The sequence below is a fragment of the Anabrus simplex genome, chromosome 1, assembly GCF_040414725.1.
Source record: "Anabrus simplex isolate iqAnaSimp1 chromosome 1, ASM4041472v1, whole genome shotgun sequence".
NCBI classification, from domain to species: Eukaryota; Metazoa; Arthropoda; class Insecta; order Orthoptera; family Tettigoniidae; genus Anabrus; species Anabrus simplex.
The window spans coordinates 275,924,126-275,941,462 of NC_090265.1; the positions used below are offsets into that span (position 1 = coordinate 275,924,126).

General features: G+C 36.4%; 1 protein-coding gene across 1 annotated transcript in view; it reads left to right on the forward strand.

Annotated features, from left to right (window-relative positions):
• LOC136863740 (1-phosphatidylinositol 4,5-bisphosphate phosphodiesterase gamma-1) overlaps window positions 1-17,337 on the forward strand; it is a 512,032-nt gene that overhangs the window by 371,021 nt on the left and 123,674 nt on the right. The window contains exons 17-18 of the mRNA XM_067140126.2: window positions 7,631-7,852; window positions 9,984-10,190. Of these exons, the coding sequence (XP_066996227.2) occupies window positions 7,631-7,852; window positions 9,984-10,190 (429 nt within the window). The remainder of the gene's footprint in view (window positions 1-7,630; window positions 7,853-9,983; window positions 10,191-17,337) is intronic.

A 17,337-nucleotide genomic window follows, 5' to 3' on the forward strand; every position in this document is an offset into this window, starting at 1 on the left:
GATAACCTGAAACAGAAGAAAGAGCGAGCACTGAGAAGTGCTACATCTCAGACAATGCTCCTTCGAAAATGTACTAATAAGTACAAGTGCCTGGCTGATACTTGAGAAGTACAGAGCGCCTGGCAAGGAGAGAGAGCGCGCAGCGAGAGGCACGTATGTCCTTTCACTACGGCAGTCAGCTCGCTCCTCAACCGTAGACTTCTTGCTACGTGTGTTATAACTGAAGTTTTGTGCTGGAGGGGGATCTGTTTGCGTTGACGTAACTATTGGAGGGGGGCTGCTATTGGTGGGAGGGAAGGAAGAGAGTGTATTACTGCGCGTGTTGTAACGGTGTAAGGCTATTGGAGGGAGCGATGTTCCGGTGGGTGTGGCTATGGGTTTAATGGTTGTATTTGAATTAGAGGTACTAGCGGCGGGGGGAAGGGAGGGGGGTATATTAGCTGTAGGGGAGGTGGGAACTCTAATTGATGTGAGGTTGAAGATTTTTAAGAATTTGTTGGTGAGGGAAGTTGATTCTTGTAATAAAATAAGAATCTGTTCATACAAGGGGCTTTTTTTATCAATAGTGTCATTTAGATTTTTATCTTTATTAAAATGTTGGTCAAGGAAAATAAATAAGTTTTCATATTCTGTCATGAGTTTGCTTTTATCGACTCTTTTTAGGATATGGAGGTCTTGTTCTATTGTGGTGAATTTATGCCCGGTGTCCCTCATATGGTTGGCCATTGCGGAGAATTTGTTGTGTCTTTGGGCATTGTAATGCTCGGCATATCTGGTAGAGAAGCTGCGGCCAGTTTGGCCAACATAAGAAAAATTACATGTAGAGCATTTCAATCTGTATATTCCTGATCCAGAGTAACTATTGTCTGTGATGTTGATAGAGTTGTGATTGAAGAATAAATTACGATTAGTGTTTTTTGTTGTGTAGGCTATTTTTATTTCGTGCTTCATTAATGAATTGGTTATCGGGTAAATGCTATGGTTAGTGAACGTGAATTTAGCGTATTTTGGTTTGACGGGTTTTAATGGGGTTAAATTGGTAGCTAGTTTCAGTTTGGTTTTATTGATGATTTTATCAATCATACTCGTGTTAAATCCATTGAATTTAGCTATTTCCTTGATGAATAGTAATTCTTTCTTTAAATTAGTAGAGGACATAGGGATCTTTAATGCTCTATATATTAAACTGTGATAAGTGGCTTTTTTATGTGAGTTGGGATGTAAAGAATCATTTTTTATGGTTGTTGGAGAAAAGGTGGGTTTTCTGTATATTTGGAAGTCGAATTTGTTCAATGCTCGTGTGATTTTGATATCTAAGAAGTTCAAAGAGTTATTGAACTCATCTTCTTTAGTGAATTTAATATTATTATCTAAGTTGTTGAGGAATGATAGTATGTTAGAATGATAGTAGCAAGAAGTCTACGGTTGCAAATTCTTCTAACTCATAATATTAAAAGCTATCTTTGTCACCGTCAAATGGTAAGTGCATACGATTCTACTTCAATATTTTTCAAATATCTTTTCACACAATTAACTCTACGTTTCTTGCTTCCATTTACAGATTCCACTTTTATATGCTTTTTCAACTAGAATATCTACAAACTCACAATTTACAACATTTGAACATCACTTCAAATTTTGAGATGGTCCATAGTGATCCTATTTGAAACTGTTCTTCAACTTCTATTCACCTACTTCATATCCTCAACGTGTTCTACAACTTCACCATATGCATCTGACTTTCGTCTTTTATCTTCAAGATCATGATGAACTTTGGATCTCTCGACTAACTTTGACTTTTATTCTCTCCTCTTTACTTTGATTATATAAGATTTTTCGCCATCATCTAATTATAACCGCCATGACTATCAACTTTACTTTTATGCAATCTTACTACTTGTTGTATAACAATCTGTTGTTTTATCCATTGTACTTATTTTAGCAGCCTTCTAATGTTAATTTTGTTAATACTTCCACTATTGTATCTCATCACATTGTATTTTCAAACCATCATTGTTATTTTTAATGTTATTTTACTTCAAATCTCTTCAAGATTTTTAAAATTCATTTCATTACTACATGATATTTAGACGCTTATTATTAATTTAAGGTTAAGACTATGGCTGATGATGCCTTCAGGGAAGGCGAAACATGTCCCACTATTAGCTAACAAATTGATGTAAATCATCCAAGACGATTTTGTATTGATTAGGTGGTCTAATAAATAACTTAATGTTATTATTTCAATCTAATATCATCAATACGGACCAAAAATGATATTTATTACATGTAAGTGGTATGTTCCGAGCTGTCAGCGGAGAGATGGCGTGGAATGACATTAGTAGACGAATAAGTTTGAATGGCGTTTATAAAAGTAGGAAAGATCACAATATGAAGATAAAGTTGGAATTCAAGAGGACAAACTGGGGCAAATATTCATTTATAGGAAGGGGAGTTAGGGATTGGAATAACTTACCAATAAGTTCAATAAATTTCCAAATTTCTTTGAAATCATTTAGGAAAAGGCTAGGAAAGCAACAGATAGGGAATCTGCCACCTGGGTGACTGCCCTAAATGCAGATCAGTATTGATTGATTGACTATTTTATTAGATTCCATATGGTCCATATATATATATATATCCGCAAGGATGCCAGACGCTGGTGATCCCATGGTCAACCCGTTAACTTGTTTATACACGTTGTTATTAAAAGTAAAAACGTTGTTTTCTAGTGTGAACCTTAATAAGTTGATGAATTCGTCTATCTCTACTCCACTCAATGGGCTGTGTGTATTCAAGTTATCTTTAACAATGTTAAAAGTCTCTGTAATCGGGATATTCGAGTACATATCTTTAACATCAAAGCTATGGATGGTATTATGTTGCGATAAAAAGTCGTTTTTTGTCCTATACAAAAATCTGTGGTATTGCGGAGGCTAGTGTCTACATTAAATCTATTATATTTCTTTAAAAACGTGTGTATAAATTTGGCCGTTTTATATGTGGGACTGTTTCTGAAGTTTACAGCCAGTCTAATAGGTATACCTTCGTTGTGTACCTTAGGCATTTTTCTTTTTGTACCTTAGGCATTGCCGTCAATTTAGGTAATCCTGGGTTCATATTTACCAAGCGTTTTGCTTCTTTCAAATCCTTCAGGAAGTTAGTATTAGTTAAAATTTGCTTACATGTCTTTTGCATATTGTTAGTGGGGTCCTTCTTTATCTGACAAAAATTATCTCCCTTCAAAAAAACATTTGTTTTACTAACGTAATCTTCTTTATTCAACAAAACTAATCAGCCTTCGTAATGATTATGTTGTTATCTTTGATCTTCTTGTTGATCATTCAGAGATAATTATTTGTTTTGACATCTGTGTTAGTCTTGTGTTCCATTATTTTACAAATTTTCTTTTTTGCCTCGAACCTCATATTCTCTTGTTCATCTACAGCAGGGATGGCGAACCTTTTCCAACTAGTGTGCCATTTAAACTCTGGTTTATTATTCTCATCTGTTGACTGTGCCACTTGTTGTTTTTTTATTTCCATTACAGGATGTCTACAACATATAACCCCCACAGTGCGGATTATTTTTTTATGTTTCACAATATGTTATTTATTTATTCATTTACTGATTCATTCATGTATTTATTTATTATACATATATCTTGTAAATACATTTGATTACATGTTCCGTGGGGCTGTACCTCATTTATGGCCACGGCGGTTTCCCCACTCCTAAGGCTCTCCTATCCCATCGTCATCACAAGACCTATCTGTGTTGGTGCACGTAAAACAAATTGCAAAAACAAATTATTAGATATAAAAATCAGAAGTACTAATATTGAGAATGGACTTCACTTCCTCCATTAGCTTCATTATCTTTCCATGTTGTAGTTTGTACGCAGCACCTCAGGGTCTCCAAAAACCATAAAAGTAATTAGGGGGACATAATAAAACATTTATTGCAGCAAAATAGCCACACATTAGTGAAAGGTGTTATAACAGTTTAACACTTGCACCATTGGTCGCATAGTCTCTGATTGATCTAGTCTTCTTGTTGCAGAATTCTAAGTGATATCGTTCACATAACTGTCCACATAATGTATACTTGCATGAGTTTGACGGTTCATGGTATGTTGGGTTTTCGCAAATGACATGGTGGAATCCATGTACTGCAAGTCTTGTAAACACGTGCCTCGTCTCAAAATTTGCTGCTGTCCATGTACGATCGATCATGGCCCCAGTATGTCTCAAGTATTATTACAATATTATAAGCCCACCTGTTCAATACAATACAATATGATCCACTATTTCATATGGTCAAATATTTTTTTATACATAATACATAAAAGTCAAAGGTACATGTTTCACCCTCCTTACGGGCATCATCAGCCTATATCAATCTTAAAAATAATACATATACTTATAAATTATAGGTTAAAATGTTGAAAAATGATTTCGTAAAACATTATACAATGACATCTAAAACAACGATAATGCACCAAAGTATGTTAAAAGAGAGTGAATTAACAGTTTTGAAGATTAAAACGTGATTAAACATGAAATTTTGAGAGTTTAAAACTAAAATGGATCCATATTTTTATAATATCATTAAGACTGTGATGGCCTTGAGTATAAACGCAATCATCAAAGGGGGATGTTTCTTCAATTCCCAAGTTGAATCCAAGGTGGTAAAATCACTGTCAGTTATTTAAAACGGAAGTGTGAATGTAATAAATAAGTTAAAATGTATATGTTTGGGATATCTGAAAGTCGAGAAGAAAATGGAACTTTCTTCTCGACTTTCAGATATACATTTTAACTTGTTTATTACATTCACACTTCCGTTTTAAATAACTGACAGTGATTTCACCACCTTGGATTCAACTTGGGAATTGAAGAAACATCCCCCTTTGATGATTGCGTTTATACTCAAGGCCATCACAGTCTTAATGATATTATAAAAATATGGATCCATTTTAGTTTTAAACTCTCAAAATTTCATGTTTAATCACGTTTTAATCTTCAAAACTGTTAATTCACTCTCTTTTAACATACTTTGGTGCATTATCGTTGTTTTAGATGTCATTGTATAATGTTTTACGAAATCATTTTTCAACATTTTAACCTATAATTTATAAGTATATGTATTATTTTTAAGATTGATATAGGCTGATGATGCCCGTAAGGAGGGTGAAACATGTACCTTTGACTTTTATGTATTATGTATAAAAAAATATTTGACCATATGAAATAGTGGATCATATTGTATTGTATTGAACAGGTGGACTTATAATATTGTAATAATACTTGAGACATACGTCAACTTCAATACGGAACCAAAATGAGAATAGTTACTTGTAACATGGCCCCAGTTCCATAGAATTCTGTGGGTACTTCTTCTCTTTTCCTTATTAGTGTTCTTAGTAGGTTCTCCAATGCTGTTGTGTTAGGTAGGAGGTATATTGTCCTTAAATCCTCTATGAGGAAAGTTTCCCGTGTGAGAAGGTAGACTAATCTGGATCTTGTTGTTTTTGCCACTCCTATTGCTTTTTTGATGTATGTTGCTTTAACTCTTTCCAGTGTTGCTAAGTTCTTTTCATTCAGGTGTGTCCATATAATTTCAATCCCATATGTAAGTATTGGAATGATTTTAGATTTGAAGAGCGCCATTGCTGTGTCAAGATTTAGTGTTCTGATGAAACTTATTTCGTTTATCGCTCTAATTGCTTGTGTCACTTTCTCTATTGTGTGCGTAGTGAAGCATTTTGCGGATGGCTGGAGTGTTATCCCTAGATATTTGTATTCTTTGGTGATAGATATTATTTTCCCTTCTAAGGTGATTCTTGTCGATTTTGGTATTTGCCCTCCTGATCTAAACACCATCATTTCTGTCTTCTCAGTGTTAATATGAACTTGTGTTTAATGCACCATTTTCCCACTTCGTCTATAGGTTCTGCAGTTTCTTTAAGCTTTTTGAGCCAATCACAATATTATCCGCATAGGCGTATGCTGCTACATCTTCATTTTGTGCAATTTCCATAATGTCCTTCGCTGCCAGGATAAACAGTAGAGGGCTTAGTGGGTCCCCTTGGAGTACATCATTTGTTTGAATTATTGGTTCTGAAAGGTCTAGGCTGTCCAAGATCCTTATCTTGTTCCATTCATTTATGGAGTTTATGATTCTTGTCCGGACGCTGTCTCTTCCTAGAGTTTCCTCGAGCTTCCTTTATACTAATGCTCGGTCCAGGAGATCAAAGGCTTTTGTGAAGTCTATAAAGATTGTATAGTATTTTTCCTTCCTTTTGATGGGTTCCCATATGTTATTTAGCAGTAGTTCCACAGCTGCGAGAGTGGATCTTCCTCTCCTAAACCTGAATTGAGATTCTGGGAGGTGCTCTTCTACTGTGTCCCTTATTCTTTCTGTGATTAGTTTTGTGAATACCTTAAAAGGATTGTTTTCCATGGCTATTCCTCTGTATTTATTTGTGTCCTTCGGGTCTCCTTTCCCTTTGAAAATTACCTTTACTATTGATTGTCTCCACTGATCTGGGATTTTGGCTGTTTCTATGCATTTATTATAAAGTTTCGTCCAGTTTGGAGCTAGTAGATGAGCCATGTCTTTCAGGTATTCATTGTATATCATATCTGGTCCTGCAGCTTTTTTCTTTTTTCTTTTTTTGTGGATTCAGTAATGTTTTGAACCTCAGTTGTAGTAAGTGGAGACCAGCCAGTAAAATTTTTATTTGAGATGTACACTCTAAAAACAAGACAGAAGCAGAATTCAAGCTTCAGAAATGTTCATCCACACAGTGCTTCAGAGGACAAAGAAAGATAAAATGAGGAATAAAGTAAATCGAGCTGTTGATGATGTGAACGTAAGTGTGGCTTATATAATACAGTAGTCATATCTATGATTGTAAGGGTGCATAAAAGGGATGGAGGAGGGAGGGAAAGCAAAAGAGTATTTTAAGAAAACAATAAAAGGAAAGATGTGTTGGGTGACCTCGGATTATTTGGATAGACCAAATAAGAAGGGATCTGGAGGAGAGAGGGCTGAAATGAAAGGAGATCCATGAACAGAATATAATTGGACAGAAGAAGGTGGTGAAGGCTCTTATTCAACACATGGGCAACTGGAGCTGGAGAACGATGTTTGTAGAGATAGCACAAGAGTGAAGTAATCAACTCATATGTACGTTTATAGAAGTGAAAAAAAAAAAAAGAAATATCATTTATCTAAAATGATAGCATGACTAAGAACAAGGTCTGTAATTTGGTGTAAGCAACCTGAATAGAAGGACATTTTTAATAATATCTTAACAAGGACTTCTTGTCATGTATTGAAAATGTATAATTTCTTACAATGTTCGTATTCCTTATTTCTATAAACTGGGCCATTGTCTTCTTAAGCAGTATTCTTTTCCTGTTACTGTTTCTCATTTGTTTTCTTCCTCTGTCCTACTGCCTTTGATTTTTCTCTTCATCATAGCCTTACTTTTCTATAGCTACTTTGTAACTGAATTCTATTAATGCAATTGATTCTTTGTACTGTATCTATTACCCTAATGTCACTCAACAATTTTAAAAAGTAACTTATTAAAACAAATACATACATTCTTTTGTTTCAGTCATCTGATTCTATGGTGCTTGGTAACTTACAAAAGGGCAGTTTGGATATGATGGGTGCTGTGGTGGACTTGACAAGAAGTGGACCTTTTGGCTTGGAGTGGATGCTGAGTATCCAAACTCCAAACATGCGCACAGTATTTGAGGTGGTAGTTCCAACCTATGAAATTGCTGTCAGTTGGAAAGAAAGTATCGAGATGACAGCTCAATATGCTAATGTCAGAGTATGTATGAATTTATAACATTTACAAGTATTTGGCCAACGGCCGTAGCTGTGTTGAAACACCGGATCCCGTGAGAACTCCAAAGTTAAGCAACATTGGGCGTGGTCAGGAGTTCGATGGGTTGCCACGCGTTGTTGGTGGGGGGTAAGGGAATGGGGGAGCGGAAAGGAACTGGCCACCCTACCGCACGTAAACTCCAGCTCAGGAACACCTCTGCGGAGGTTCGGACCTGCCTTCGGGCAGAATAACCCTTACCTTACCTTACAAGTATTTGCATGTAGTTAGTTATTTGTAATATTTGGAAGACCATGATTAATGCTGTGGAGTTACCACCCACGTGGCTAAGGTTTGAAAATAACACAACCTTAAACCACCAGCAAAACCTAAAATGAGCTAAGGTCAGCTCAGAAATCATCAGGAGAATTTGAGAAATTTTAGTAGTCCTCATTTTAAAACATGGACTATATTGTCTGAATGAGAGGAAAGAAATCTTAAACCACATCAGTTAACATATTGTTGCTGAAATGCGATCAGTTTCTCAACACCTTGCCCAACAGTAACTTGTTTTAAATTGACTTTCAAAAATTTTCATTTTTTTCCAGCAATTTTTCTTTCTTCAAACTGTAGTATTTCAGCTGAAATAGAAAATCCATCTGCTCATGTTTTATGTACATGCTCTGTAAGATAGTTTTCCAGCTTTGGATATTGTGCTGTTTTTCCTGAAAAATGCCTGCCAGTTCTGTGACTTTTAAGTGCATCTTTAATTAAAATCCGATTCCATACACATTCTTTTCATCAACATCAAACTTCGTTTCTGCTTCTCTATTACCATTTTCTTCAGCATTACATACCACTTCTAATTTAAATTTTGAAGTGTAACTTGCTTTGATACGACTCATGTTGCGCAATTTACAGCAGTCAACTGCCGTGCAAACAATAAATGCAACTAGGTACCATTCTTTCACCACCCTCAGCCCCTTAGATAAGATACCGTTAGGCGAGCATTGAAATCTAAGGAATGTACATCATTGGCACATTTTGCAGAACGAAGCTACATACTTTGAGTCTATAACAGAATTGAGAAAAAAAAATCCTCACATGTTTTCTCAAAATTTAGGTGCAGCTTATATATGCGAGCGGCCTATACGTGCGTAAATACGGTATTATGACATGACATGAACAACACTATTCATAACAACACTGCTTAGTGTTGACTGGTTTTCCGCTTGCTTGACTAAAGTGTGCAATAGTAAATAGTGATAGCTGCAGAGTGTAGACATCTTTTATACATTGAGTCTATAGTACTGAATACTTCAGAAGTTTTAGATATCTTGAGCTATTCCTTTCTTCAAAAATGAAGCCATTTATTCTGAAGACTTGTACTGTACTAACTCTTAGTCTTTCTTCAAATGATCTTTTTTTTCTTTTCTCTTATGTAATGATGATACTAAAATAGGTACAATATTTATAATTTTTTTGTAATTTCCTAATGTTTCTCTTTTTCTTTTGCTTCATGAATTTAGGAATTCTTTTCTGTGTGTGTTTTTTCTGCACATTTTAACTAATTTTTATTTTTAATATTGAAATTTGTATGGCATATAAAGGATATATACCACAGTTTTTGCTCTGCCTGGTTCTAAATTCTTGAATTAAAGTTTGTTCACGCTCTGAGAATGACATCTTAGTGTTTCCTTAATATGTGAATTAATTCCTGAATTACAGCATATAAACAAATGTTTTATCAACAAACATGAGGTAAGTTAATTTCTGAAATTGGTAAAGTGGCACAGGACTTCAGAGTTGATTCCCAAGCTGCTGAATATCTCTGGCAGTGCATGAGTATCACTATTCAGTGAGAGAATCCTGCAAGTTTCATGGGAACATTTGCTCATTCTCCTTCCTTGGAAGGAATATATTATTTTAAATTCTTATACTAATTTATTATTTTAGAATCATTGGGTCTAACATTTCCTATGTATAGACACTGTTGTGAATACAAAATAAGTGTTACGCTCATTTTTTTAAATAACCATTCTTACGATGCCATGGTATGGAACTTGATAGATCTGTTGTTATATTTTACTTAAATATGTTCTTTAATTTTGATTGTTATTCAATATGTTTTCCATAGAAAAATCAACATAAAGAAATGGAAAAACAATGTAGGATAGCAAAAGAAATGTCCAGTTTGATAGTATACTGTAGAGCAGTACCTTTCGATATTGAACGTATTAAGGAGAATGGTTTCAACCATACAGAAATGTCTTCTTTTCCTGAGACTAAGGCAGAGAAACTCATTTGTCAGAAAGAAAATAAGTTCTTCCTCAAATACCACCAGGTTAGTTCTGCATGCTTTACTTGATTTACCCTACAAATATAATTTTCAAAATTAAATGAACAATGTTGGACTCACTGTTCAGATGTTAACTATTTTACATTATTTTTTAATGTAATAAAATGTACTAATGTAAATTTACAACATTATGTGAATGCATCGGTTCCTGTTATTACTGCTAGCTCAGCATGTGTACCTGTTTTGTTGTCTCAGTTTTAACAATTTTTATGTTGTTTGAGTCATCAGTCCATAGACTGGTTTGATGCAGCTCACCATGCCACCTTATCCTGTGCTAACCTTTTCCTTTCTACATAACTACCGCATCCTACATCCGCTCTAATCTGCTTGTCATATTCATACCTTGGTCTACCCCTACTGTTCTTACTACCTACACTTACTTCAAAAACCAACTGCACAAGTCCTGGATGTCTTAAGATGTGTCCTATTATTCTATCTCTTCTCGTCAAATTTAGCCAAATCGATCTCCTCTCACCAATTCGATTCAGTATCTCTTCATTTGTGATTTGATCTATCCATCTCACTTTCAGCATTCTTCTGTAACACCACATTTCAAAAGTTTCTATTCTCTTTCTTTCTGAGCTAGTTATCATCCATGTTTCACCTCCATACAATGCTACGCTTCACACAAAAGTTTTCAAAAACATCTTTCTAATTCCTATATCAATGTTTGAACTAAGCAAATTTCTTTTCTTAAGAAAGCTCTTCCTTGCTTGAGCTAATCTGCATTTTATGTCCTCCTTACTTCTGCCATTGTTAGTTATTTTACTACCCAAGTAACAATATTCATCTACTTCCTTTAAGACTTCATTTCCTAATTTAATATTTCCTACATCACCTGCCTTCGTTCGACTGCACTCCATTACTTTTGTTTTGGACTTATTTATTTTCATCTTGTACTCCTTACCCAAGACTTCGTTCATACCATTCAGCAGCTTCTCGAGATCTTCTGCAGTCTCAGATAAAATAACAATATGATCGGCAAATCTCAAGGTTTTGATTTCCTCTCCTTGGACTGAGATTCCCTTTCCAAATTCCTCTTGGATTTCCTTTACTGTCTGTTCTATGTAAACATTGAAAAGGAGGGGGGACAAACTGCAGCCTTACCTCACTCCTTTCTGGATTGCTGCTTCTTTTTCAAAGCCCTCCATTCTTATCACTGCAGACTGATTTTTATACAGATTGTAGATAATTCTCCGTTCTCGGTATCTGATCCCAATCACCTTCAGAATCTTAAATAGCTTGGTCCAATCAACATTATCGTATGCCTTTTCTAGATCTACGAATGCCATGTACGTGGGCTTGTCCTTCTTGATTCGATCCTCTAAGATCAGACGTAAAGTCAGGATTGCTTCACGTTTTCCTACATTTCTTCTAAAGCCAAATTGATCTTCTCCCAACTCAGCTTCCACTTATTTTTCCATTCTTCTGTAAACAATACGTGTTAAAATTTTGCAGGCATGAGATACTAAACTAATGGTGTGATAGTTTTCACACCTGTCAGCACTGGCTTTCTTGGGAATAGGTTTAACAACATTCTGCCGAAAATCGGATGGGACTTCTCCTGTCTCATACATCTTACACACTAAATGGAATAACCTTGCCATGCTGGTTTCTCCTAAGGCAGTCAGTAATTCAGAGGGAATGTCATCAATTCCAGGTGCCTTGTTCCTATTTAGGTCGATGACAGCTCTATCAAACTCTGACCTCAAAATTGGGTCTCCCATTTCATCAGCATCAACAGCCTCTTCTTGTTCCAGAACCAAATTCTCTACATCTTCACCTTGATACAACTGCTGGATATGTTCCTGCCATCTTTCTGCTTTGTCTTCTTTCCCTAGAAGTGGCTTTCCATCTGAGCTCTTAATATTCATACACCTAGATTTCCTTTCTCCAAAGGTTTCTTTGATTTTCCTGTATGCAGCATCTACCTTTCCTAGGACCATACAACCTTTGACATCCTTGCACTTCTCCTTCAGCCAGTCTTCCTTAGCTACCTTGCACTTTCTATCCACTTCATTCTTTAATCGCCTGTATTCTTTTCTGCCCTCTTCATTTCTAGTATTCTTGTATTTTTGTCGTTCATCAACCAGGTCTAGTATTTGCTGAGTTATCCACTGATTCTTAGTTGATCTTTTTTTTTCCTTCCTACCATTTCTTCAGCAGCCCTGCGGACTTCATTTTTCATGACTATCCACTCTTCTTCTATTGTGTTTCCTTCAGCCTTTGCATTTAGTCCTTTTGCAACATGTTGCTTGAAACAATCCCTCACACTCTTTTCTTTCAACTTGTCTAGATCCCATCTTTTTGCATTCTTTCCTTCAATTTCTTCAACGTCAGATGGCATTTCATGACCAACAAGTTGTGGTCAGAGTCCACGTCTGCTTCTGAGAAAGTTTTTATATTTGTGCATATAATTCAGTTTGATAATGACCTACTTCAGTTAATGAAAAAGCAGGCAAAATGTGGTCAAAATAGCCATCATAATCATTGATTCTCCATTCCAGCAGGCCGGATGTTGGAACAATCAAACTTCTTCCATAAACTTCTCACCACTTCTCAAGGATCTTCTCCAAATTTTAAGGGTCAAAAGAGTATTTATTTGAAATGCTGAGTATGGAAATATTTAAAATATTGTACTTGAATTTGTTGTGACTTAAGAATATAGGCTTGTTAGCCATAAGTAAAATATTTTAATGTTAATATTTTGATTTAAATTTCACCTTGACAAAATACTGCTGCACATAACTGCATTTATATCAGAAAACTTCTTTTGATTGGAGAGAAAAGTATATGTTTGGGAGAAAGCTTAAGAATTGAATAGTAACAACCATGATGAAATTCTATGTTGAAGATGACATTCGTATGGATGCTGCATATTATATAAAGATTCATACCTTTCCTCTAGAAATTTTGTAAACCTTTTTATGTCATTTCATGTACTATAATATTCATTATTTCATGTCTGATAGGAAACTTGGTTTAGTGTCAGAGGTTCCACTGATAAATGACCTGCTGTTATGATCCCTTATTCATACTGTAGTAAAAATTGTAGCTTCATTCTGAAACTCTTAAAAGTAGCTCACCCATCCTCTTACACAAAGTGAACACAATAATAATTTTCTGTCCACCTTCCAGGGCCTGTAGGGACCGTGCAGCCTGTGCTCATGGCCAAACAGAAGAACAAGTCCATGTTTTACTAAACTGTAACTTTAATACTAGAGTCTCTGGCTAATAATATTACAAGAAAGGAAGCACTTAGAAAGGATGTGTACCAGTGGCGTATGCTGGTATCAAGACATGGGCTACCACTAGACTTAGGCTACCCCTTTTCGATAGTTGGTTTAGGGAACATCAAGCCTTAAGCATTTTGATCTGCTGCATCCAACAGCCAATGGAGCTGCCCGCTGTGTTGTCAAGGCTGCTTCACAAGCTAGTGCCCTGGCCTCTGCCACCGCATACTCAACACCTGATCAATTGAGTTAGTAGCCTAAGGTTTAACAAATTGAAGTCCAGCTTTGAGGCTAAATGGATAGAATGCTTGCCTTTGGTCCGACGGCCCCGGTTCAATTTTCAGAATCAACCCCTCATACTGTTAATTCCCCTGGCTTGGGAACTGGGTGTTTATGATGTCTTTGCCATTCATTTTATCCTTATTAGATCACCACCAAGCCTATGTAGATGCCATGCACCATTATTATTATTATTATTATTATTATTATTATTATTATTATTATTATTATCATCATCATCTTCATCATCATCATAATCGTTAAATAACAATGTTGAATTTTACAGCGGTCGTACCCATCGTTCAATGGTTAATTATCTTCCGAGAAAGATGAGTGTTGGTGTCCGACCCATGATCATGGGTTCGATTCCAACCAACAAGAGAGAACACTAAACCTGAAAGATTGCGTTTCATTTTAGCAGATCTACCAATAAAAAGAAAACTATATTACTCCTATAACAGCAGCCCAGCAGTGTATTCCTACAAGGATGTAGAAGTAAACGGGAGTGAAATACCAGCACTCCATTATCTATATATTTAAGACAGAAGGATGAGGTGAGGAAGTATATACGCTGCGTAATGCATGGTGATAGTTAGCAGTGGTGATCTGACAGACTGAAGCCTAGCACAGCTATCCTCCGCCAGTCCCTGCACCTGTAGGCAGACAGCAGCAAGCCGCGTGAGGTGAGTCGATGGGAAGGGACGAGAGTCTGGGCTGCAATATCAGTCTCCGAAGCGTTGTTCTCAGAAATACGTGCGACGTATTTTCTCATTGCTTTCAAGGTTTGCAAATGGAACAATGTGTCATATGCTTACAATATAATGTGCTTTAGATTTCCATCACTCGCATTTGAGGTTTGGGCTTCACTGATAGCCTTGGTAGCCCTCAGTATATGCCACTGATGTGTACTCTCTCTCATGTTGGAACTACATTCCTTCATTTTACAAACATTTCTAGCATCTACTAATGGAACTATCCATCACTCTTCATAATTCTTTTGGGAAAAATAAATTTATTTCATTATGGATGGTAATGTCCAGGTAGCAATTAGGGACCCTTTTCGGAGGCAGTCGTACCCAGGGAATGGCGCCCCTGCCTATGTGAGTCTCAGAGCACACTGACCCGGTGTGGAACATCTGGTAAGGGTTCCAGCTTAGGCTTACAAGTGAAGACCTCAACAACTTCTACAGCGGAGAAGGTAGACTTTGGTACGATGGAGATGGCAGAAGAGGCAGCCCTGTATTCAGGGATTAAAATGAGTACAACAAAACTGAAGAACTGGTCAACCTCATGGAAAGGAGGAAACTTCTGATCATGGGCCTGAGTGAAACAAAGTGGAAGAAAACTGGGAAAATAAATATCAGATTGGACTATAGTCTCTACTGGTCTGGAAATGAAGTAGAGTCTAAAAATGGAGTAGGATATTTAGTATATAAAGACATAGATGCTTGTAGTGAAGTTGAGTTTGTTAGTGAAAGGATAATTAAGTTGTCTGTGAACTTAGGAGGGAAAAAGTACAGTGTGATCCAAGTCTATGCTCCACAGGTAGGATGACCAACTTCCTTAATAATTTGGAAGAACACACTGAGTATGACAATTTCATTGTAATTGTAATTCGCAAGTTGGCTCACAACGAACAGGATATGAATCCACACTGGGCCCTCATGGAATAGGAAACAGAAATGATGAGGGAGAATATATGCTAGATCTATGCACGAGAAACAACCTGATAGTGAGTAACACTTGGTTCAAGAAAAGGGACTCCCATAAAATCACAAGCTGGAATGATAAAATAGGTACAGTAATAGATTATATTCTGATAGATCAAAATGTATGAAAAAATGTCAGTGATGTCAAGGTCATTCCAAGTGAAGACCTTGGTGGAGACTATAGACTGTTGGTTGAAGTTATTACAGAGGAAAGACTTCCCAAAGTCTGTAACAAGAGAGTCCCAAAAATAAAAACTTGGCGACTAACCGAGCCAGGTGTAAAGGAAAAATTTACGGAAGGTGTTGGCAGGTTGTTGCCGAGTGAAGAACTGAAATTGGTAGATGAAGAATGGGATACTTAAAAGAAGGTTGTGTTTGGTACAGCAGAGAAAGTACATGGACGACAGAGTCAAATAAGAAAACCTAAAGAAACTGCTTGGTGGAATGATGATATTAAAAAGCCTATCAATGACAGAAACCATGCAGGAAGATCTTTATATCAAGCAAGAACACGGGAAGATCAACATGAAATAGAGGAGATGCTGTCACTTTACAGAAAGAAAAAATTACAGGTCAAACAGTTGGTTGTATTTGAAAAGCAGAAATGGAAGAAAGATCTGGCTACCAAAATAATGCAGGATGGAAATAAAAAACTGTTATACAGTATTGTTAAGAATAGAAGAACTCAAAATGAATCTATCTAATCCCGAGAACTTCCTGATGGTGAGGTGACTAGGGATGAGACCAAAATATTACAGGAGTTCCAAGGGCACTTTGAAACTTTGCTGAACTGTTATGAAAATGTCACTCCATTAGATGATGAACCTTGTGATTTTGGCAGCACAAATACCACTAGTCTGACATGGTTGGAAGTAGAGACAGCAATATCTAAGCTAATAAACAACACATCAACTGGATCAGATGAATTAAGTGTTGAGATGATCAAAGCACTAGGAGAGGTTGGACAACAGTGGATATACAGGGTACTAAATAGAATCTGGAAAGAGAATGTAATACCCAATGACTAGAAGCAAGAAGCCATCATCCCATTGTTAAAAAAAAAAGGTGATAGAAAGAAAGGTACCAACTACAGAGGTATAACTCTGCTATCACATGGCCTCAAAATCTACGAATCCATCCTTGAGAGCAGGATTAGAAAATATGTTGAACCTACACTGGAGGAGGAACAACATGGATTTAGACCTCATAGATAGACCTCATTTTTGCCACCAGATTGCTCTATGAGAAGTATTTTGAGAAAGGTAAAACACTTATAACTGTTTTTCTGGACATCGAGAAAGCATATGACCATGTACCATGCAGGCATATATGGGAATGTTTGAGACATAAGAAAGTGCCTAATGACATCATAGCACGAGTACAACGATTATATGATGAGACCAAGTGTTGTGTCCAGCTCCAGGATGGAAGGTCAGGTTGGTTCGAAATGAAGACTGGAGTCCAGCAAGGAAGTTGTCTTTCACCACTTCTCTTCATAATCATAATGGATGAAGTTTGAAAAGCAGTTAAAAGAAAGGATCCAACAACTAATATCCTGGTTTTTGCTGATGATGTAATGGTATGGGGTGGGACAGAAGCGGAAGTACAAACTAGACTAGATCTCTGACATGAAGCTTTTACAACCTTAGGTCTCAAAATCAGCAAAACGAAGACAGTTGGCTTGCTTATGAGTAGAAGGTAGTGTTCTGTCATCAGACAATACCATACATCAAGAGATTAGTAACAGAATACAGAATGCTTCCAAATTCTATCACGCTGTACGTCAATTACTTTGGGATGAAACATTTCCGTTAGTTTCCAAGATCAGCTTTTACAAAATATATGTAGTATCTATATTGACATATGGCTTGGAAGCAGCAACACTTACTGGACCAACAAAGAGTTGTCTTC